This window comes from Ambystoma mexicanum, chromosome 11, assembly GCF_040938575.1.
Source record: "Ambystoma mexicanum isolate Mex_15411 chromosome 11, UKY_AmexF1_1, whole genome shotgun sequence".
NCBI lineage: Eukaryota > Metazoa > Chordata > Amphibia > Caudata > Ambystomatidae > Ambystoma > Ambystoma mexicanum.
This window is the reverse complement of record NC_090934.1, coordinates 56,072,187-56,097,178: the sequence shown is the minus strand read 5'-3', so window position 1 is coordinate 56,097,178 and position 24,992 is coordinate 56,072,187. Positions and strand designations below refer to the sequence as shown.

Sequence of the window (24,992 nt, the reverse complement as noted above, 5' to 3'; positions counted from 1 at the left end):
TGACAGGAAACACGAGTGAAGCTTAAACTGCAGGAAGTTGGAGAAATCGGTGCAAGGGTTTGGACCCAAGACTCAATGAGGGGGGTGGGGGGCTGATCTCTAGGTCTGTGTAAGACCTTCTATAAAACAGCGTTGCCCTACAGGGCAATGCCATGTATCTCACGTAGAGCAAAAATACAATTATTTGATTTAATGTCTGTATACCCATAGTACTTTGCTCCATGGCTCTGACCATAATGTTTGCAGAATTCTTTTTTGTGGTATTGTGACATGTGTATGACACGTGTAACTGAAATGCCATATTGTACACTCACATTGTATGTTAGAAAGGTTCTTGGTTGCATTTTTTAAACCCACCATAATATTGATGGTGTTTGGAAACTATATGAGAGTGTGCACAATTGCAAAACCAAGACCACCCGATACACAGATTTTGGGTCAGTCTCCGGCACAAGCCTCCTCCCAGACATCCTGGTTGCAAGGAATGGTGAAAGTTAATCTATGGAGCGGCTCACTTACCTTCATTCCGGGAAGTCCGGGGTGTCCTGCTTTCCCTTTAAATCCCTACAGGAAGGAACAGAGACACTATTCACTGAGCCTGACAGAATCCTCACCCTTTAGCTAACTGTTGTCAGCAATCAATTATCTTGCTGTTCAACTTCAGTTGCCATCCACCTGTCCCAAACACGCGTGTGACCTGCCAGAGGACTTCAAGAGACCTGCCAGAGGACCTCAAGAAACATGCCAGAGGACTTCAAGAGACCTGCCAGAGGACCTCAAGAGACATGCCAGAGGACCTCAAGAGACATGCCAGAGGACCTAAACAGACCTGCCAGAGGACTTCAAGAGACATGCCAGAGGACCTCAAGAGACATGCCAGAGGACCTCAAGAGGCCTGCTAGAGGACTTCAAGAGACATGTCAGAGGACCTTAAGAGACATGTCAGAGGACCTCTTTAGACCTGCCAATAGACTTCAAGAGGCCTGCCAGAGGACTTCAAGGGACCTTCCAGCAGACTTCAAGAGATCTGCTAGAATACTTCAAGAGACCTGCCAGAGGATTTCAACATACCTGCCAGAGGCCCTCAGGAGGCCTGCCAGAGTACTTCAAGAGGCCTACAAGAGGACTTCAAGAGACCTTCCAGAAGATGCCAAGAGACCTGCCAGAGGATTTCAAATGATCCAGGAGGTGTTTGTGAGTGAGGTTCTCAAGTGGTTGATTTCAAAGAAGTGGAAACTGCTGTTAGAGTTATTGAATTATCCCACAGGTCACCGTAACTAAACGGACCTTCTAATGGAGAATTTGGCTGCAAAAAGTTTTAGATTCCGACAGTAACACTCATGGGCCACCCCACTCTGCTCCTTGAACCTGCCACCCAGTAGTTAATACCTGTACTCTCATTCCGTACCAGCCACAAACAGCCACCAGAAAGTTGTTTAACAAACCTCAACAAGAGACAGGCTTAGCAAATCTGCAAGTGACTTGTGAAGCAAATCGATTGGGGATATAAGCTACACATATGTGCAATTCCTTCACATGTTTCCTCCAATTGCATAGATGGATCCATAGCAAATGAGCTCATAGCATAGCTGTACCACGCATAAGGATGGAAAGTGCTAAAATAGACTTCAATAACATGCGTGAAGCCCAGGAAGCTTTGTACCCCTTTCACTCTAGTTGGAGACGCTCACTCCTTGACTGCTTGTATCTTCCTGGAAACCATCTCTAAACCTCAGGGCCTGGGGGGTGGTGAATCACAAATCTAAGGAACTCAACTGTTGTTCTGATTGGTGGAAATGGGTACACACTGGTGACCAGACTCGAATGGTAATTGCGGCTATGAAAATGCTGGAGTTTGTTCTGTCTGGCGATTGAGTGAGTAGCTAGATCTCTTGCTTATCAGGGGATCGAGGAGGTGTTTTTGTTTTGAAAGGAGGATGTGGTCTTGATATTGATAGGGATTTATGAGAGTGGGAGTGATTTGATTTAATGTTAAAGGTTTAGTTTTGTATTACATTTGGTTGTATAACTGTGAAACCAATAAATCGTTAAAAAAAAGAAGGTTTCTGTGGAAAATTGGCTCTTGTCTAATTAAGCAAAGAGATACTTTCCCCTGTGTTTACGGAGCACTTGTCTGTCATGAACCCGGTGTTGTTCTAGATATGCACGATCACAAAGATGCCCAAATATTCTCTGAGAAGTTAATTAATTAATACCTGGAAGGCCGCTGGGGCATTAGAAAGACTGAAAGGCGTGACCTGATATTCACATAACCCAAATCCTGTCCTGAAAGCAGTCTCCCACTCATCCCCTGTCTAACACTAACCAGATGATAAGCCCCCACGTAAATCTAATTTAGTGAAAATTACTGCTCCAAGAATAAGGTACAACATCACTGAAAGTTTTGAAAGAGAATACCGATTTTTTTTATGTTGCATGGTAATCAATAAACATTCTCAGAGTGCAATCCTTCTTAGGGACAAAAAACAGCGGGGATGATGCTGGGGACTGAGATTGTCTGATAAAACCCTTGGCTACATTTTCTGTGAGATATTCTCTAAGAAAACCCTTCTCTTTTTCTGCAAGAACATAGACTTTACTACATGGCAAGAATGTTCCAGCCACTAAATCGATTTTCCAGTCATGGGGTCTATGAGGTAGAAGTTCCCCTGCTTCAGTTTCAACAAAGAAATCTCAGAACTCCCTGTAACACTCAATCAGTGCTTGGTTTCCTACTAAGGATTCCAGCCTTAAATAAAAGAACGGCACGGAGAGCTGCAAGCGCAGAGCGCTGATATAATGTAATTGCTGCAACTCACAGAGAGTAGAGTTGGGGCCTCTATAATACTACCCAGCATATGGTGTGGGTAGCGGCACAGAGGCACCCGAGCCACGGTTCTCAACTGGTAATGTTGGGCGAGCAAGAGACTCAAGGGAGGAGTTGCAGGCTGGTTCTTAGGTACAGTGAATTCCGAAGCCCCCCCGCCCCCAAGGAATGGTCACAGACTATTTAAGCAAAAGAAGATGGTTTCAGGGAGAAACGAAAAATCCTGAAAATCCTGAAAAAAATCAGACCTTTCAGCCTTAGGAACTAAAAGGAAAAGCCTGGGAGAAAAAAGCAAATAACCTGTTCAATAAGATGAAAAGTAAAATACTTGAAAAAAGAAAATAAAGCTGAATTCCAACCAGGGGTAAAAATTATAAACGCCAATAGGATATTTAAGGAGATGAACCATTTGATTGTTTGATATTTGAAAAACACTTGCACATTAAAAGTATCCACAGTCTGATATTCTACACCAGAGGCTCTCCAAATTAAGATATTTAAAGACCCATTGCTAAGAGCTGGGGCAGGAGCGGTGGCGCACCAGGGACGAATGCTAGTGGCGCAACAGCATTTATTAAGTAATATTCAAAATTCCAGCAGACGAGTTTCATCTTGGCATCAGGACTGGACTTCATTCATGGTCTACCAAGAGACATTTCACAAATGTCTATAACCTTTTGCACGGCTGTGATGGTATGTGTGAAGGAGTGGCAGGTGATAGGCACACAACAAAAATGAGAGGCCTCTACATCACATGGCCTGATTAGCGAAGAGACAAAAGGCTGCCAACTCCCTGCGGATCAGATCACCAGTACATGGGGGCTTGCTTTGTCCCTACCTAACTAAACACATAGCACTTCCATCACCATCACTCTTGTACAAACCAGTCCATATAGCTACACAGCAAGCTTTCATCTACATATCTCCACCCCCACTTGCCGCTCACGCACTCAGAAAGTACAACCGTGACTTACTGTGTGACCCTTAATTCCTGGACTCCCAGGGGGGCCTGACTCGCCCTGAAAGAGACAAACACAAGTTGATTAGGACCTTGCAAGTAAGCCCAGCTAAGCAAGCCTTGATCTGATGGCAGCCATGAGCAGAGAGGTGGCGCTAGTGTGCCCCCATGAGGCCTGAACTCTCAGAAAGGCCCTCTTTGGGGAATCTGGGGGTCACTCTGCCGGCCCACAGCTGCGGGTAAGTGGTGGCGTGGAGCACAGATGATGTCGGAGGTGTCACACAGCGGTCACCTAGACTTTCCAGGTATCTTCCAGGAGTACTCACCCGGAGCCCTGGTTTTCCGTCTTTTCCATCAAGCCCTTCGATGCCAGGGGGGCCCTGCGGAGACAGAGAAGGGGAGACATGTGAGGACCTTCTGCACACGCAGAGTGTGAAGTGGAGAGAGGTGAAGTTCACATGCACACAGGGAGCTCCAGGTATACACACAGGGCACCTGTATGCGTGCTCTACATTCTAGGCATAGACAGACAAGGCCTTTTACTCGTAGATGCCCATTAGTATATATAGAAAACATGTGTGGAAACAGTGGGGCATGTGAATAAAGGGGATGCAGAAAAGGGGAACAATAACATGGAAAAAATTTGGAGGATTGTCTATTAAGGGGGCACTTGTGAGGTCATGGAGAGTGGATACAGAGAGTTGCAGGCAAGAGAGGGGGAGACAGGACCAGTCTGGGTTGGGGAGGTTCTGCAGATTATTGGTCCGTGAGATGTTCTTTGAAGATATACATTGCCATCCCTTTCCTGGAGAGGTCTGGGGTAGGGCAAAACTGTATTCCATCTTCTCAAAGCTTCCTTGCTTCTAGCTCTTTTCACTTTTGCATTTCCTGATTTGCCATCTGGCATCATCCACGCCGGCTGGAGAGGCGTTCAACGTTGTTCCCTCATGGTAGGCATAATATGGGGGCACTTCCTGAGACCTTTGATGAGGCAAGCTGTTGCAAGAAGGATTCTCTTTCAGGGGAGCACAGTGTTGCCTGGGGCGTCTGCCATGAAGGTGTTCTGTCCATCCAGATGAGCAATGACTAGTCCTTATCGAACGGACCAGAAGTGCTCTCCAGGAAGGTAAGACTGGATTTCTGGAGGGAGAATTGTTGAAAGCATGGGTTTCCATGGTGATGTGAGGCTCGAAGGCGACGTTGCAGTTGGTGCACTGTCCTGGTTATCTGTGTGGTTGATGAGGCAGGGTGCTGCACCCATTATTTTTCAAGTCATTGATCCAGGTGAGCATTGCGTCTTGTTTCATGCCGTTGCCAAGAAGGATCAGTTCTGCCTTTCGAGTTTCGCGTAAGCATTACACATTCAATCTTATATGATGGTGAAGCAGTGTCCGTGTCAGGAGATATCCGGGTACCTGATGTGATCTTCAGACAACTCAGGTGTCATTAAGGTTTTGATGGTTCTTCATGTCTTGGACGGTGAAGAGCTCCACGTAGAGGTTGAAGATGGCTGGTGGGAGGATGCAACCTTGAGGGACTCCACATGTTACGGCTTGGCACTGTGATCTGCTGCTATCACCCATCTGGATGAGCTTGTGGTAGGCGTAAAGTCCTTTAAAGGAATCTCTGTGTCCTGCTGGAGGGGCCTTTCTAATAAGCCACAGGGCCGAGCAGTTTCAAGAAGGGATTTCTTCACCTTGAGACTATTCTTCCCTCACCTCAATTTTCCCAATCAGGTTCAAGTAGTTATTCCCCTTGGAACTTTCTGTGTTGCACCATTCCAGCAATGTGTAGCTGGGCTTACACATGTTCCTGTTAAGATGACTATAGAGACTGAACAAGCTATGGCTCAGATGCTGCTTGGCTCATATAACTGCACCTCTCCGGTTCTGCCAATAGTTGGCCACTGAGGTCAGGATAAGGTGCAAATCTGTGTGCACCGCACACAGAGACTGGTGTGACTCGGGTCCCATTGTTATGTAACAGAAATCTTTACACATATTAACCTGTGCATGCTTTGAGATCCTCAATTTCCCATCTTTTCTCTGACCCCGAAACAAAGCAGAAGATAATTGGGGGTTGTAGCTTTTCATTATGTGTCTTAGTGTTGTGGCCCCCTCCCCCCTTCCTATGCCCCTTTTAGATGCACTGAGACTCATAACACTGAAACATCAACTTTGCCTCATGAACCACTGATGCAATCCTATGTGCAGTCACTGCTTCTAAGCGCTAGGAAGCTACTTCAGTGGGGTCAGTGCATTTAATAAAACCCTTTCCCATAAGATAATACATAATTATGAATATAATGAGAAATCTTGCCAGGCTCAGCTGACTCTTACCTGACCTCTTTACTTTTCCCTAGTCCAGTTCAATGAGAACAATTTAAATTAAATCCCCTTTCTTCAGCAGTTTTAAGTGTACGAGAATAAAAGACATGACTGGAAAGATTTCAGTGAAACATATTTCAAAATGAGTTGCATGTGGGGAGTCTAGAATTATATATTGCTTTTTGAGGTGAGGACCTTTTTGTAAATGTATGTGTCGAGCAGTAAGAGTTCCGTCCAATCGCTGCTCTCGATGTTGCCAGGTCATCTGCCTACAAATCACCATTGGTGCTTCCATTACTAAGAGATCTGGCTACAAATCACCATTGGTGCTTCCATTACTGAGAGACCGAGGAGACCGGCGTGACCTTCAGTGAGCACCAGAGGCCGGGGGGGGGGGGGGGGGGAGAGGCAGCGCAACACAGAAATACAATGAAAATGTTTCAAGCTACCTTTACCAGAACCCAGTGCAGCGCTCCATCGCAGATACTTCCACGGTGCAGCCGCTTCTGGCCTGGCAGGTGATGGAGGTATGAAAACTTGTGTTTTAGTTCCATGACTATAAGGGTATTTCCACTGGCTGACAACGTTTCAGGGAGGTGGCGTGACTTGGACAAGATCAGACAGTGATCCTATGTCTCCTTTTAAGGACCTGTGACGGGGCACCAAGAGATAGGTTTCCGAATATATGGGTCTATTTACCTGTATGCCAGGTTGGCCTGGAGGTCCGGGGGGTCCGGATAGTCCTGGTGATCCGCGCATGCCCTCGGAGCCCTGTAGAATAGAGAAGGGAAATAATGAAATGACATTAAGGGAATCCTTGCCATGCTGTCCTCGTGCTCTGCCATCCAAGGATCTGACCTGTGGAAACACCAAAGACCCACAAAGACCACCCAGCCAGAACAGTACGAGAGACTCGGCCAAACCCGCACCTTGGTGTCACCAACCAACCCGTATCGTGACCCTCACAACCCAACATCTCCAGCAGCACTGCAACGGGTCAACGGCAGACAGCCCCTCAACATACATACATGATCTCTGGTGCCATCAGAGAACCCCACTTTACACATGAGGTAAGAGACCAGCAATGCACCCCCTGAGGTTTGAAATGGCCGAAACCTTCCTTACTCACAGTCCCTCACAACTCGTCACAGTCCTTAGGATGTGTTGGCATTTTGCATTCATGGACAAACTTAACCTATTTGAACATGAGCCGCACTCAGGGTTATAAAGCACTGCCCATCATCTTCTCCCAACCCCCAGCCGTTAGGTAAGGATTACTAATGAACCCAGGCAAGGAGTGGGAGGAGGGGAAGAGCATGGTGGACATAAGGACTGGGCTGAAGAGTAATGATTACCCTCTGCAATCTGCACTCACCCTCCTCTCACCCTACTCGTCACAGTTGTTACTGTATGGAGAACATTGCAAGGTGTATTACGAAATAACTGCAGAAGTGGGACTCAAGTACACAGACACAATGCACACCCGTAGACGTTATTTAAAGTCTTAAGTGCACAAGGAGCTAGTATGAAGTATTCTTGATCCGAATTCTACTGGCAAGGAGCCAATGCTTATTTATAATGTGCCTATACACAGGCAAGTGTTTCATGATAGATAGAAACTCCTGTTGCCTCAGCCCAGGAAGTCATCATTCCTGTGGGGGGGGGCGGGGGGGGGGGCACCGCTGGATGACTCCTGGAAGTGGACCTTCAGCCATTTCATTGGAATTGACAATGGTCGAAGCAATCAGTCGACTCAAGGTAGTCCATGTCGGCTTTGTTCCTATGGCTGCTCTACAGAGGAGCACGAGCAAGGCTTCTGACTGAGGAAACTCCTACTCTCTTTCTTGGTACATTTGAAGAACTCGTCCACGTCCAGTGCATGAAAGTTTTCATTGTCATGTAAACACGCTTCTGGGTGCAACACTGAAAGAACCACTTCTTAGTGCAAATGGAAATCAGATCACGTTTACTCCTGGGATTTGGGTAGAAACCACTTTTAGTAAATATGAAAAGTTATTTCTATCCACTGCTGTTGGCCTGATGAAAAGGACTATTGCTTCCATATGGGGGGGGGGGGGTAGAATGCCCCCGACTGAGTAAATGGATCGCTGAAATGGACATGTGCATGGCCCTAGAGAAGAGAGGCTACAATACCGAAGGTTGCCTGGGACAAAGTGAGAACATTTGGGGGACATGGGATGGAGAGGTTCAAAGACGGAGGGTATAACTGGGCTCCCGTCAGCCTCACCCTATCCACGACATCCCTGTTATTTTCTGAATGTAAATCTTTTAGTATCCACATGCAATTTGAAAATCACCCGATTGTGTTATGTTTCATTTTATTTTGTTGTGAGATGTTACAGTTTCAAAATAATAAAACGTGATATAAAAAAGAACATTTACAGAGTGCGCATCTGATTTACAGGTCATTTTCTAACCCGTTTACAAGAATGGTTTTAAAACACAATCCACCAACTCTAAATAACAAACAAATAGATACAAATGTCCCTTTTCTCCACAATACACAATCTACACACATTCATTTAACAAATGTAAAGTGAACAAAATCCCAGTAGACATAGAGAAATTGCTTTCGGAGTATCGTTGATTATTTGGGAAAAAGCGTTGTAGCGCCTTCCGAAAGAACGTCAAGGTGGGAGCTGGCCGCAAAGTGATAGGGAGGCTATTCCAGAAGCGTGGATCCACACAGGGGAACACCTGTTTCTAGTCTGAACCTTGCAAACTCTGGGGATCTCAGGTTTTAAAGCCAGATAAGAAGGGTGATATGATATGATAAGTCATTTATAACACGCCTGTACACGAGTGTTTCTAGGGGCAACAAAACAAGGAGCGGGAAACAGAAGGAGGACAAAATAACAATCTTACTAGGCTTTGCGTCATTCAGATCGTGCAAGTGCAGGGGAAGAGAGAGGGGAGAAGTGTCGGGGGGTGGGGGTGGAGAAGTGCAGATAATTCAATAAGTGCTGCCGGAGGATGGCCCATAAGTGCAGAGAGAAGGGACTGTAGGGTTACAGATACAGACCCTCGAGAGCTGGGGAGCCCTGAGGCAGTGCCAGGGCAACTGGACATGCAGGTGCCTGGGCCTGAGTTTAGTGGGTGGACAGGGCACCAGTGCTTCCGGAGGGTGGCCCATAGGTGCAGCGAGAAGGGACTATAGGGTTCCAGATACAGACACTTAAGTGCTGGGAGCCCCAAGGCAGTGCCAGGGCAACTGGACATGGAGGAGCCGAGACTCGAGTTCAGTGGGTGGCCAGGGCACCAGTGCTGCCGGACGGTGGCTCATAAGTGCAGAGAGAAGGGACTGTAGGGTTGCAGCTAAAATGCTGGCGATCCCAGAGGCAGCGCAAGTGCAACTGGACATGCAGGAGCATGGCCGAGTTCAGTGGGTGGCCAGGGGACCAGTGCCCGCAGAGGGTGGCCTAAATCAATGGCTTGATAGGTCATATGGACAAATTTAAGCAAAATCTGAGCTTCAAAAGGAAGCCAAAGCGCTTTGAAGTTGGATTCACCAAGTGAAGCGGCCTAGCACGTGCAGGTATCTAGGCTGTCTGAGGTGTCTATGGAAAGCCACCAGAGATGACATTGACATCCTCTGTAAGGGATAGAATTGGAGATTTCACAACAGACCGAAAGGAGACAGCCAGAAAAAAAGGCTTCATCCTGCGCAGCACTGGTAACTGATACAGGGTCAATTGGGCTTTGTTTGCAACACAACTGCAGGGATAACATAGCGACCAAGAGAAATACTACTGATTTAGCAGAAATGTTCATGGAAGGGGCCACACATGGAGGGAACAAGAATTGTGTACACTTTTATTGTTCAACGCTTAGTAAAAAGAAAACATTCCTCAGGACCAGCGATGCTCGTTGCTTGGACCATGTACTTTGCAGGGCATATTTCATAACATACCCCTGGCTTTATGCCTTCACTGGCGGGTGGACTCGACCACAATGAACCAGAGCAGTCCTAGTCGCCCACACTTGTGTCTGCTTCTCTGAGCATCATAGTGTGAGCAGCCTTCTACTGTTGCAGGCCTCCCTCGGTGCCAGGTCCTGTTACCTAATATTTCTGCTGAGCGATTGAATCCACGGCCTACCCCCTTTCCTGTAGCCGCTCTCAGTGGTGGGATAGTTACTGGGGGCCAGTGGGCTCTCTGATGGCTTCTCTCATCACCACTTCCTGGCCTCTCCTCGGAATAAGTCGTTGTCAGTGTTGTACATATATTTCTCTGGAGCCGTAAAAAGTCCAAAAAAGCGAGAAGGACCAACTGGTGCCCACCACCAAGGCTTCGCCTTCCTTTTTACTCCAGTGGGACCCCTGTGGCAAGCTTTCTAAGAGCAGACAGACACACTCCACTCCACTCCACTCATGGCACCACTCACTCTGACATCACCCACGCTCAGACAATAGAGATAGGAGCACAGCACTTACTTACACCCTATGGTCCAAACAGACCCCATAGGTCTCCAGGAGGGCAACCTGCTAACTCTACCCAAGGTCCAAAGGTCACAACATGATGGAAACACGTTCGCTGTCAAGGCCCCATTCAGCGGAATGAGCTACGTGTTGTGTAGTGTCTGTACCCACAGGTCACCAGGAGCAGCAGCACACAATGAAAGCTTCTTCATTCGTTACAGGTCAGGAGAGGTCAGCCCCAAAGCTTACAGGCCACAAGACTCAGGCATGGTGAGGGGAGACCCACCAGCACCCCTCTCTCACAGCCAGACTCTCTCCAACTCACACATAGAACACTCAGCAGTCGGCACTCATATCACCTTCCACCCGAAGAACCTCGTGACCTCATCAGACATACAGAGAAACAGGGGCCTTGCTGGGGGTGGGGTGGGGATCAGGGGGGTATAGCCCTGGGTATTTTGGTTATAGCCCCGGATAGAATCTCAGGAGCTACAGCCAAAAGGCGAGCTAGCCCCCAGTCCTGACAGTCCCAACATTAGCCTAGCCCCGGATCTTTTCCAGACCTATCAACACCCCTGCATAGAAGACAAGGCAGGAAGAAAACACATTACAACACAACAGACATCAAAACGACTGGAGAAAAGCCATTTCAGGTTCAATATTATCCTAAAATCTACTTTCTTAAGAAAGCCTTCGCAGAAGTTTCTAGATTAGAACAGCATAATGTTTTAACTGTGGGCAAAAATACTTCAGAACCAACAGAATTCAATTGAAAAGGTGGCAAAAGAAATGTGTTTTTACCTGTGTCCAGCGTGGTGAGTACCTTCTCATACACCTAGTACGCTAGTCCCCAAGGCCAGGGTGTAACCCACTCTGGTCCACTCCCCCAGATTCAGCACTAAGCCCAGAGTCACTGCTGCCCCTCGGTAGACTTAGGTTTCAGTCCTCTCCCCCAAACTAGAAGGACGTGAAGAACAGATGGCAGATCTGAGGATCGAGGCTGACATTTTAGGGGGAGCTACTGGATCACGCAAAGGCTGCTTGATACTGTGACCCTGGTCAAGGCTGCTTGATACTGTGACCCTGCTCAAGGCTGCTTGATACTGTGACCCTGCTCAAGGCTGCTTGATACTGTGACCCTGGTCAAGGCTGCTTGATACTGTGACCCTGCTCAAGGCTGCTTGATACTGTGACCCTGCTCAAGGCTGCTTGATAATGTGACCCTGGTCAAGGCTGCTTGATACTGTGACCCTGCTCAAGGCTGCTTGATACTGTGACCCTGCTCAAGGCTGCTTGATACTGTGACCCTGGTCAAGGCTGCTTGATAATGTGACCCTGGTCAAGGCTGCTTGATACTGTGACCCTGCTCAAGGCTGCTTGATACTGTGACCCTGCTCAAGGCTGCTTGATACTGTGACCCTGCTCAAGGCTGCTTGATACTGTGACCCTGGTCTCACTGAAACCCTGCAATGTATAAGCACCTGTCCCTCTAGCTGTGGAGACCTGTGAGTGCGCAGCACTACATCGCGCTGATCACCCAGTATTCCCTAGCCCCGTTCCCTGTTTGTGTGTCGATAAAGAAATATTGTTCAACTTGCACACACAATCACGTGTACACTGTACTACCTATTATATTACCCTCAACAGTTATACCTTTCCCTCTGAGCGCTCTCGCTCTCTTTTTCCTCTCCATTTCTTCCTCTCTTTCTCTCTATCCACCTTCCTCTCTCTCGCTCCCTCGCTCCCCTTCTCTCTCTCTATCCCTCTCCCACTCTCTCTCTCCCTCTCTCTCTCCCTCCCTCTCTATCTCCCCTTCTCTCTCTCTCTCGCTCCCTCGCTCCCCTTCTCTCTCTCTATCCCTCTCCCACTCTCTCTCTCTCTCTCTCTCTCTCTCTCTCTCACTTTCCCTCTCTCTCTTTCTCTCCCTCACTCTCCCCCTCCCTATATCTCCCCCTCTTTCTCTCTCTCTTTATCTCTCTCTTTCTCTCTCTCCCCCTCTCTCTCCCACTCTCTTTCTCTCTCTCCCCCTCTCTCTCCCACTCTCTTTCTCTCTCCCCCTCTCTCTCCCACTCTCTTTCTCTCTCTCCCCCTCTCTCTCCCACTCTCTCTTTCTCTCACTTTCTCTCTATCATTCTCTCTCTCTCTCTCCCTCCCTCTCTGTCTCCCCCTCTTTCTCTCTCTCTCTCCCTCTAACTCTCCCTCTCTCTCCCCCTCTCTCTCTTTCTCTCTCTCTCTCTTTCTCTCTATTGCTCTCTCTCTCTCTCTCTCTCTCTCTCTTTCTCTCTCTCCCTCGCTCTCTCTCTCTGTCTCTCTCCCTCCCACTATATCCCCCTCTTTCTTTCTCTCTCTCTCTCTGTCTCTCCATCTCTTTCTCCCTCTCCCTCTCTCTCCCCCTCCCTCTCTATCTCCCCCCTTTTTCTCCCCCTCTCTCTCTCTCTCTCTCTCTCTCTCTCGCTTTCTCTCTCTTTGTCTATCTCACTCTCTCCCTCTCTCTCTTTAACTCTATGTCACTTTCTCTATGTGGGTGAGAGTCAAGCAGTCGGGTACACATTTGCCATAGCAATGCCAGACATTTTTGACAGTTCTACCACCAGAGACAAAAACACATATCTTGCTGGGGTGAGGGCTGGTATTATTATTATTATTTATTTGCAAAAGCTTCCAGGATATAATGTAGTCATAGGAACATTACACTAACCTTACTGAGTAAGACACATTCTCAAAACCTAACTAACTATGTAACCTTTACAATGAAATCAGACAATTTAAAAATTCATGAGTCCAAATTTCCTGACCACACTCTGACAACTTTCCATACCGGCCATAGTTATATTTATTGTTGATGTTCAAAGGTAAGTGAAAGTGTGAAATCTAAAAAACAGGTGTAAAAAAAGAAGAGAAGAAAAAGTAGGCATAGGGTCAAAGGGAAGCATCGGGGATGGGAGCACCATTAAGAAAAACACAAAAAGACTCTTTTTCAGGAAGTCACAATTCACACGTTTGACATACAGCCAGATTAACATTCCAATATTCACAGTCTGGTATGATTGCAATTGAAATACTATTAAAAAAAAGGGGATGTGAGACAAATAGCACCAGTGAGGGTCCCAGCCTGATTTTCATAAAATAAAAGAGCATATTGGGAACATAAGAATGACCACTGATGTTTGACAAATATGTCTGGGATACAAAGGTTTTATGCGTGAATCCCCTAGTACATTAGGCACATAGGGCCTGGGCTCATTTTATTTTTCAGAACACTCACCCTAACATTACAATATATGTTACACTGGATTATATATTGTGATTTGGCTACCCATGCAACTAAGAGGTGCGATTAAAAGGGCTGCAAATTCAACCACTCCCAACTGGGGTTCTCGCACTGTGCAGCCCTGCACAGAATTGGATCCAGGTCTTATGGTGAGGAATGTTATCAAGGTCTTATGGTGAGGGTGGCTGTGCACACGCTCGATTGGGAATGTATGAATGTAGGATCTTCATAGAGCCCATTGTGAAAGAAGTGATATATTCAATAACCAGCAGAGGGCAGCAAAGCCACTAGGATGGAAGGACTCTGCAACAGCATTCAACAGCTACCAAGAGCACCCAGCAGAGGTGAAAAGCTTGTGGGCTTGAGCTCACCTTTTAATGAGGGCAGAAGTATCGCCTACCTCCAGCAAGTGGTGGTCCACTGGCACCCTCATCTAGGAGAGTGTTCTTTTGGGCACTGCTGGAGTGGGGTTCCCCACCTGCCTTACAGCCTCAGTCATAAGCCCATCATTTTCACTGGCTGGTGCAGAGGGGAGAGCTGCCTTGCCTGGCGTGCTAGCAGCCATCTCCCTGGGGCTGTAAAATCGAAGCAATACCCAGCTCCAGAGGAGGGGTAATGCCAGGAAGACTTCTGTCATCTCTGAGGAGGCAGCAGACACTCTACCCAACTTCCAACCCGTTTAACCCACCTTAATGCAGCCATGTATTGTAGCCACTCCACCTTTACCCATACCAGGAACAGCCTCACATGAGAACAGTGGTGCAGACCCACTGGCTGAACATTGCAGTTTTGAAGTTCAGATGTATTGGAACCTCACAGAAAAACAGCTTCAAGGTTGGACCTTGGGTTTTAGTAGGGCAGCCCCACTGCCTGTTGCAGCCCTTGCGGCGAAGGGCCCCAAGGCAAAGGGCAGCTCCCTCAGAAGCAGCTCCAGATTGTGTCTGCTGGTGTCATCTGGGGAAGCAGGATGCCTGCAGCCGTCAACGTGCATTGACTGACAAAGAAAGTGCGGTGTGGACAGGGGGGCAGCAATGACTGCACTCCAATAAACTGACCCACCCCTCTAATTACTCTTATTTCTCTTATCTCACCACCCATACGCATCTAGTTGAAATGTATTGTTTAGCCACTACTCACATCCCTCTAGGAAAGTCAAATATGGATGTTTTCTGCATTGCTGTTGTATTCAAAACGAGGCCTTTTTCCCGCTTTCTGGGACAGTTGAATCAGGTGTTTTCGCAGTGCACGTTCTTCAACTTAAACCTCTGTTTTTTTACTTGTTCTGTCTCTGCACACCTTACTGCTCACCACTCTTTCACTCCCTCCTTTTTCTCCTTGCACCCTCTATGGTGCTCCCAATTTCTCTCATCTTTTCAAACTGCTACTCTATCTCCTATCCCAGCTGTCTCACTAAGTCTGGAAGGAAAAAGTTCAAGAGGGTTATCCTGGTCTCCAACCCAGGCCTGCCCATCGTTCATACCTTCATCAGTGCTTCCTACGGACAGACTTTCACCGACATCTATTTGGCGTTCCCTCTCCAGACCTATGGACCGCTCATATGGTCTCTGTTCTCTCTCCTTTTTCCTCCTCTCTCATTAATGGTGGCATCCGATGGGAGGTCCTCTTGGCCTCCTTCGACTACGCCATAGCCATCATTAATGTTTATCAAAATGGTACCATCATGGTCCAGGGCTATCAGCCCAATCTCCTCCCTCCATATAGGCATCTCCCGCATCTTATCAACTTCCTCCCTTCTCTTGCCACTCCTCCTACCTGCTCTCTGGCCTCTTTGCAAGCTCCTTCCTCCTCCGCTGCCTCTTCTCGGACACACCCTCCTCCTCCTCTCTGGCCACTATGCCACCTACGGTTACTGCATCTGCCCACCCTTGGGGCCCTCTGCCACTTCCGCAGGATGTACTCCTTTCCTATACCCACCCCAGAAGTCTTTCAAAAGTGGCAAACCTGCTCCACATAGCTACTCTCAACTCTCGCTCTGCTGTCAAACACCCCTCTGACATCTGCCACTTCCTCAAAGACCTTGACCTTGATGTCCTCGCTCTCACCAAAATGTGGTTCATGGCCAGCTCTGTCAGGAGCCTTGTCACTTTCCTCCCAGAGGGCTATACGATCCTCTCCAAGCCCTGAAGCAATCGGTCAGGAGGTGGAGTGGCCCAGTCTATCCTGAATGGGTTTCTGCTACTGCTATTCCCACGCAGGCCTATTCCTGCTTTGAATGCCTGGTCTGCAGGTTCTCTATCTCTCCTGGCCTCTCTCTAACTTAGGCCACCATCTACAGGCCACCTTTCCAGGTCGCACTCTTCCTCTGAGAATGGACGTTACTCACCTCTTCTCTTCTTGTCTCCTCCTCTGAAAGTCTCCTCCTCAAAGATCTCAACATCAACCCGAATGCCTCTGACCTCTCCTCTGGGCTCTTCCTCAACATTTGAACTCTCTCTCCCATTCTACCCTCTGGCCCGACACACTCTGCCAGACGCATCTTGAATGTTCTCTTCTCCTCAGACACCCGCCTCTCTAACCCTCTCATTACTCTTTGCTCGTGGACTGATCACTTTCTGCACTTCTGCCAACTGAAGCTTCCTGTCCCTCAGGCAAATCCCACCCCAGCACTGCCACCTGCCTTCTCTGTCATTCGGCCCATGAAGCGAGTGTCAGTGGCTGCCTTTGCCTCCACTTTCTCTGCTCCTACTACTCCTGCGGCTGACTGCCACTCTGACACAGCCCTCGCCAACCTGCATCTTTCTATCTCCAACACTGTGGACATCCTTGCCCCTGTCATGAGGATCCACCTGAAGCCTACCTCCAAGTGCAAGTGTTGGTATGATTCCAACTTGTCCGCCGTGAAACACAAGTGCAGGGTAGCTGAGTGGAAGTGGAGGGTATCGGGCACCTCCGCTGATAAACTGGTCTGCTGCCTGCTCCAAAGACAATACAGACTCCCCATCTGCTCCAAAAAGAGGGTCCATATTGAAGTCCGTGTCTCTCTGGCCTCTAACAGCATAGCCAAACTCTTTAAAATCTGCAAGGAAGTGGCCAATCCTACTACAGTCTCCACCTCTCCTGATCCCTACGAGGCCATCTACTCGGCTCTGGCCTCTCATTTCACCAGTAAAACTCAGGACAGCCTGTCCTCATTTTGACCTTCCTCTGTCTCTCTCCCTCTACCTCTCTCAGGCCCCCCTTTGGCTGCATCTGCCCCTCCCCTCCTTCTGTCCTCCCTCTCTCTGATAACACCTGATGATATTTCTAGAGAAGTCGGATCTATGAAAGTATCTTCCAAACAGGTGCTCCTCTGCTCCTCCAGAACTATCAAGGACCACATTGCGTCCCTCGCTCCAGCCTTGGCCGATTTCTGTAATCACGCTTTCACCACTGGATCCCTCACTCCTAAAGCACCCTCCTCAAGCACCCTTTGTGCAACCCCTCTAAAAAAGCCTTCTTCCGATCCTTCCTGTCTGGCAAACTATCACCCAATCACCATCACTCCTTTCCTGAGCAAACGCTTGGAAAACCTGCCCATCTCTGAGCTTACTCTCCACACTGAATCTGTTGGTTGTCTACACGAACACCAGTCTTGCTTTAGAGCAGCCAGAGGCACAGAAACTGCTCTTCTGAACACCTGTGAAGTCTGCTCTCTAACCTTTACTCCAGCTCTCCCGCTGTCCTCATCCTCCTTGACCTCTCCTGTGCCTTTGATACGGTCAATCACGCAATCCTGATTAACTGTCTCTGTGAGAACCTGGGCATCATGGATCAGGCTCTGGAGAGGCTGACCTCCTTCCTCTTGGACCAACCTTCCAGGTCCAACTTGGGTCCTTTCTCTCCACCAACTCTCTCTCCACTTGTGGTGTCCCCCAAGGCTCTATCCTCACACCCTGGCTCTTCAATGTATACTTGGCCCCTTTGGCCCACCTGATTTCTGCATTCTTTTCCAACTTCCAGTGTTATGCAGATGAAACACGGCTCTGTTTCAGGCTTCCCTCAGCCTCCTCTCCTTTCTCGCTCATTCCTGACTGTCTATCCGCGATTCAGAAATGGTCCACTTCCAATGATCTCTGCCTCAATGCCAGTAAGAGAGAGATTTTGCTCATTGGGGCTCCTGCTCACGCTTTCCCTCTCGCACTATGGCCACCCTCCTTGGCCCTCTACTTTCACCCTCCTTTGAGGCAAAAAACCTTGGGGTCATCTTTGACTCCACTCTCTCCAGGCTAGACTACTGCAACAGCCTCTTTCTCAACTCTATTCTTTGCCCCCTTCAATTAATCCAGAACAGGATTGCAAGACCTATCCTTGGCCTCAAGCCCAGGGCCCACATCTCTCCAGCCCTGAAATCTCTGTATTGGCTCCCGGTGGCTGCAAGGATCAAGGTTAAGACCCTTTGCATCATCCAGAAGACTTTCTAGGGCCAGAGCCCTCTCCAGAAATACCTTCCTTCTAGAGCCCTTCGCTCTACTACCTCGAGCTCACTAAGGGTCAGACGTTTCTCCAAGCTGAGAGTGGGGAGTAGATGGCCTCCCCGCCTCTCTCATACTTGAGCCGGACCACCTGAAGTTCCAGAAGCTGGTCAAGACATTTCCTTTTCTCTGCCATCTCTATCCCTCTTCATTGCTAATCTTCCTGTCTGCCTCCCCTGACTGGTCCCTGGGTACCCTCAAGAGTCTCACTGGGTATCAGGCCCCACTATGACCATTCTTCTTGCACTGCCCCCGGGCCTGCTGTGCACTTAGGGGCTGTGACTGTAACTTCTACGGCCTTTGATGCACTTACCCAGTGACTCTCTGCCCTGGCTGCACTTTCCGCTCCCCTCTCCCCTGCACTTCCCCTTCTCCCTCTTTGCGCTTTTGTTGTCACACTTGCACAATCCGAATGACACAAGGCCTAGTAGGATTGTTGTCCTGTTTCCCGTCTTTCCCCATCCCTTGTCTTGTGGCACCTAGAAACACGTGTGTACAGGCTCGCTAGCTGTACCAAATCACATCATATCATATATACCTGGAGGTAGCCCTGCCTGCCATTTAACCAGGCAACCAGAGTGCCAGGGCAAGGCAGACCTCTTCGCACCAAACTCAAAATCCAGCCCAAGGTCACCATCTGCACCTACAAAAATGCCATCTAATTTGGGCAGGTCCAAGATGGGTCCAACCCCACCAACTCCCCTTATTTTTAGAGTGGCAGATCCAAATTGCCACCTTGAATCATACCTATGCAGTGTCACACTGTACATGACACTGCACATGACACAAGAGGACATGCCAACACACATGAACAATATCTGTCACCCATGCTGGTATCTCAGAACAAGCTAAACATATTCAAAGGGTCCTACAAGTTCAGAGCTGAACACTGTGTATGCCACCCAATGCAAGGGTCTCTACAGAGGACGACTGTGTAGCAGAAAACATGAACAGGGACACACCTCTCTGACACCTGCACACAGCCAGCCTTTAATCTGCACACTAGTCACATGATCTTACACCGAAAGTTCACTCGTCATAGCACTATACGGAATATCTGTGGAAGGGAAGGGCTCTTATACTCTAGTGGGGGCCATGGTATCTGTATGGATGCCTGAGGGGGAAGGGTTCTTATACACTAGGGTGGGCCATAGTATCTGTATGGAGCATGCCTGGAAGGGAAGGGCTCTTATACACTAGGGTGGGTTATGGTATCTGTATGGAGCATGCCTGAGGGGGAAGGGCTTGTATACACTAGGGTGGGCCATGGTATCTGTATAGAGCATGCCTGGAAGGGGAGGGCTCTTATACACTAGGGTGGGGCAGGGTATCTGTATGGAGCATGTCTGAGGGGTAAGGGTTCTTATACACTAGGGTGGGCCATGGTATCTATATGGAGCAGGCTTGAGGGGGAAGGGTTCTTATACACTAGGGTGGGACATGGTATATGTATAGAGCGTGCCTGGAAGGGAAAGGTTCTTATACACTAGTGTGGACCATGGTATCTGTATGGAGCATGCCTGTGGGGGAAGGGTTCTTATACACTGTGATGGACCAGGGTATCTGTATGGAGTATGCCTAGAAGGAAAGGGCTCTTATACACTAGGGTGGGCCATGTTATCTGTATGGGGCAGTCCTAGAAGGATGGGGCTCTTACACACTAGGTTGGGTCACAGTATCTGTATGGAGCATGCCTGGAAGGGAAGGGTTCTTGTACAGTAGGGTGGCCCTTGGTATCTGTATGGAGCATGCCTGGATGGGAAGGGTTCTTATACACTAGGGTGGGCCATGGTATCTGTATGGAGCATGCCTAGAAGGGAAAGGTTCTTGTACACTCGGGTGGGCCATGGTATCTGTATGGAGCATGCCTAGAAGGGAAGGGTTCTTATACAGTAGGGTGGACCATGGTATCTGTGTGGAGCATGCCTGGAAGGGAAGGGTTCTTGTACACTAGGGTGGGCCATGGTGTCTGTGTGGAGCATGCCTGGAAGGGAAGGGTTCTTATACACTAGGGTGGGCCATGGTGTCTGTATGGAGCATGCCTGTAAGGGAAGGGTTCTTATACACCAGGGTGGGCCATGGTGTCTGTGTGGAGCATGCCTGGAAGGGAAGGGTTCTTGTACACTAGCGTGGGCCATGGTGTCTGTATGGAGCATGCCTGGAAGGGAAGGGTTCTTGTACACTAGCGTGGGCCATGGTGTCTGTATGGAGCATGCCTGGAAGGGAATGGTTCTTATACACTAGTTTGTTTACTGGAGTCCTCTTGGAATGAAAAGGTTCTTATAAACTAGGGGGGGGGGGCAAGATATCTGTATTGAGCCTGCCTGGAAGGGAAGGGCTTTTATAAACTAGGATGGGTCATGGTATCTGTATTGAACTTGACTGGAAGGGAAGGGTTCTTTCTTAAACACTAGGGTGGGCCATGGTATCTGTATGGGGCATGCCTAGAAGGACGGGGCTCTTATACACTAGGGTGGGCCTGTGTGGAACATGCCTGGAAGAGAAGGGTTCTTATACACTGGGGTGGGTCATGGTATCTGTATGGCGCATGCCTGTAGGGGAAGGGTTCTTATACACTCGGGTGGGTCATTGTATCTCTATGTAGCATGTCTGGTAGGGAAGTGCTCTTATACACTAGCGTAGGTTGTGGTATCAGAATGTAAAGAGCGGTAGCATTAGTCAGTATTTTAAAGATACTGAAACGATTGGTTGCAATCGGGAGCACTTCAATGCTCCTGCAGTTCAGAGAAGAATTTAAGACGCTGCTTTTAGGTAATTCCTGGGTCCCCGGATTACACCGCTCTGGGATGATCTTGTAAATGTATGCATATTGTTTTCTCTAAAACATGAATAGTACTGCCTTGCTCCCGCTCTAGGTTCCCGCTGTATAAAACACAAATACAAGTACTGCTATGATATTCCAAGAGGAGGCCCTGTCTGTATAAATGTACAAGCTACCTTTTCAAATTCCGCCCCCCCTCGGATGGTACCCAACTAGTCCGAGCCAACTTTTCCCTCACTGCTTGCTTCATTGGAACATACCTTGATGCTCTTGTCAAACCGCCTTAAATATTGCAAATGTTTCCTCCAATGTAATGGCCCACACTTTACATTATACTTTTTCCTGTGGAATGGTCCTGTTTCAAATGAAAATGTGCTTAATATCCATCTTACTGAAGAAATCTAACCTCCCCAGTGCAGGGAAAAATCATTTCCATCAACTCTCTAGCCAAACCTTTCTTGGGAGCATTATTGGGCAATTTCCGTGGAGTTTCAATCCACCTGTAGCTCTCCTTTAGCTTTTTTCCATGATACTACAAATCGCATGGCCCATTACAAGCTACATCTTATCGAGAGCAGATGTTTTTCTCTGTAGCAGATTCTCGCAATGTTTAAGAACACAGAAGAAAGGTACATTTCAATGCTTGACTTGTTTGTGTTGCAGCAACATCATGAAAACTGATTTAATTTGAAATCCTTAAACAAGCAGCAAATATTACCCAAAAAAAACTCGTCTTAGACTTGTCTAAAGCCCTCGTAGGACAAGGCCGCTGTGTTGAGCTATGCAGGTACGCCGGAGACGCTGCCCAATGACATGTAGACCGCAACACGACTTCCATGCTTCCGAGCCTTTACGAACCGAGGATCGGATCCTCTGCAGAAAATCCCTCGCAGGACAAGGCTGTGATGTTGAGCGATGCAGGTGTTTGGCGACAGAGGGGTTGTAATGGGTCGCAGAATTGAACAGTGGAAGCATGCAGTGCAGCCGTCGACCAGCAGCAAACACTAGGTCGGAAAGGTGCGGGTGGGGGGCGCAGCCATTACTGCTTCCTACTAAACTGCCCTACCTCACGCGTACTTTCCTTTTCAATGAGTTTTCTTACCTTGCACTGTTTCCCACCCATCCACTAGTCTGCCCTTTCTGCAGGATAGTCATACTCTGTTTTCTTCACTCCCACTACAGTTTTCTTGCAGTTCTCTCAGATCTCCTGCTTTCTCCTTATAGGTGAATGCCTGGGGACCCCTGAAACTACTTTCCCCTACAGTTTGTGCTGTGCCACGGCTCTGTTCTCATGGTTTGCTTTTCTAAATAGGCCTTTCTCCTCTTCTCTAGGTTCCGCCACTCTGGCTCCCAGCTCTCCCCCTTGGGCTCTGATAACTGTTGGTAGTCATTGCCTGTGTTCTTTCTGTTTTTTTTCTTTACTCTGTTGCAGAAGTGGTTTCCCTACCATAACCTACTGTTCTTCCCACTGTTCGTACTCATTGCCTGTGTTTTTCTGTTGTTCTCTGTATTCTGTTCTAGAATTTTTACCCTACTGTTACCCTACTGTAACCTGTTCTAGAATGGTTACCTCACTGTAACCTACTTTTCTTAGCCTGTTCCTGTACTTGTGTATCCCTGTGTTTCTCCCTGTGTTCTCTCTTCTCCCTCCCACCTCCCATCGTACCATTCTGTTGCACCTCAGCTGCTCACCTTTGCAAAGTGCTTCTTCTACGCCCTTGCCCACCCACTATGGTGTTCTCCATTTCCCGCATCTTCTCCAATTGCTTCTCTATCTCCTATCCTTCTCCTCTGACTAAGTCTGGTAGGAAGAAGCTTAGGAAGGACACACTGGTCTCTAACCCAGGCCTTCCCATCGCTGATACCTATGTCAGTGCTTCCGCCAGAGAGACTCTCACTGACATACTCTTTGTTGTTCCTTCACCCAACATATGGACCCTACATATGGTCGCTCTACATATCTCCTTACTCTTCCTCACCTATTAATGGTGGCACAGGCTGGGAGGTCCTCTTAGCTTCCATCCATTCCTCCAGAGTCATCAGTTCTGTCTATCTAAATGGTATATTCCCGGTACAAGGGCCTCAGCCCAACCTTCTACTTTTCGATAGGCGCCTCCCTAGCCTCATCAACTTCCCCCACCCTGGCTCCCTTGCCATAATCCTCCCTGGATCCCTTGCCATCCCCTCCATCTGCTACTCTGGCTCCCTTTCCACCTACCTCCATGGTTTCCTTGTCACCCCCTCCCTCTGCTACTTTGGCCCCCCTGCCATCCTCTCCCTCTGCTACTCTGGTTCCCTTGCCACCCACCTCCATGGCTCCCCTGCCATCCCCTCCCTCCTCTACTCTGGGTCCCTTGCCAGCCTTGGCTCTCCTGACTTCCTTGCATCCCTTGTCTGCTGACCCTCTGGCTCTCTTGCATTTGGCCTTTCTCCTGGCTACTTAACCTCACTTGGCCGCTACTTCTCCAGCCCCTCTACCATCCACGTCTTCCTTGGCTGCTCTGCCTCCTCCTCCCTTTACCTCCCTGTCCCCTCTACCCCTCCCCGGAAGCCTTTCAGAAGTGGCAACCTGCTCCACACGGCTACTCTGAACTGTGGCTCTGCTGTCAAACACTCCTCTGACATCTGCCACCGCCTTGAACTGCTGAATCTAGATGACCTCGCCCTTACCGAGGCATGGTATAAGGCCAGCTCTGTCACGAGTTTTGACACCCTTCCCCCTGAGGGGTACAAGATCTTCTCTGAGTCTAGGCCCAACAGGCCCAGAGGTGGTGTGGCCCTGATCTTTCCTGAGTGGATTCCTGTCTCCATCATTCCTACTCAAGCCTACCCATCATTTGAATGCCTGGTCTGCATACCCTCTGTTTCTCCTGGAGCCTTTCTGACCCTGGTCACCTTCTACGGCCAGGTCATACTCTTCCTCTCTGAATGGGCTGACCCCACATCTTCTCTCCTCTCCTCTACCTCCCAGCCTCTCCTCCTTGGGGATCTCAACATTCACCTGGACTATCCTGATTCCTCATGGCTTTTCTGCAACCTTTGTGACTCTCTCTTCCTTTCCATTCTACCCTCTGGTCTGACCCACTATGCTGGACACACCTTGGATGCTCTCATAACCTCTGACATCCCTCTCTCTAACACTCTCACTACTCCTCTCTCTTGGACTGACCACTTTCTTCTCTCTTCTCACTTGAAACTTCCTGTTCCCCTGGCAATGGCCCACCCAGCACTGCCACCATCGGTCACAGTCATCCAGCCCATGAAGAGAGTGCCAGTGGCAGCCTTTGCCTTCACCTACTCCTGCAGCTGACTACCATCCTGACACAGCCCTTTCCAACTTTCACCTTTCCATCTCTAACATTCTTGACATCCTTGCCCCTGTCATGAGGATCCGGATGAAGCCTGCCACAAAGTGCAATTCTTGGTATGACTCCGACCTGGTTGCAAGTGCGGAGCAGCTGAACGAAAATGGGGAGCTTCAGGTTCACCCTCTGACAAACTTGCCTGCCGCCTACTTAAAAGGCAATATAGATTCTCTATCCTCTGTAATAAATACAGTCTACATCCAAGCCTGCGGCAACTAACAACATGGCCAAACTGTTTCAAATCTGCAAAGAGCTGGCCCATCCCACTGCAGTATCTTCCTCTACCACTCCCTCCCAGGCCCTCTGCTCGGCCCTGGCCTCTTTTTTCACCACAAAAACTCAGGAAACCCTGTGCTCTATCTCATCTGATCCCCTCCCTCCCTCTACCTCTCTCAGGCCCTTCTTGACCACCCCTTCTCCACTCCTCACTCTCTCTTGTCACACCTGATGAGGTTTCCAGACAGTCCGGTCTATGAAAGTCTCATCCAAACAGGTATCTCCCTGCCCCTCCAGAACCATTAAGGGCAATATTGACTCTCTCGATCCAACCTT

At 48.6% G+C, this 24,992-nt stretch overlaps 1 protein-coding gene across 8 annotated transcripts in view; it reads right to left on the bottom strand.

Annotated features, from left to right (window-relative positions):
- The window catches only part of COL16A1 (collagen type XVI alpha 1 chain), a 706,769-nt gene that overhangs the window by 69,884 nt on the left and 611,893 nt on the right, over window positions 1-24,992 (bottom strand). For all 8 annotated transcript variants that reach the window (XM_069622515.1, XM_069622517.1, XM_069622520.1 and 5 more), the window contains 4 exons: window positions 6,812-6,883; window positions 4,112-4,165; window positions 3,802-3,846; window positions 520-564 (listed from right to left, as the gene is read on the bottom strand). In XM_069622515.1, coding sequence (XP_069478616.1) covers window positions 520-564; window positions 3,802-3,846; window positions 4,112-4,165; window positions 6,812-6,883 — 216 coding nt within the window. The remainder of the gene's footprint in view (window positions 1-519; window positions 565-3,801; window positions 3,847-4,111; window positions 4,166-6,811; window positions 6,884-24,992) is intronic.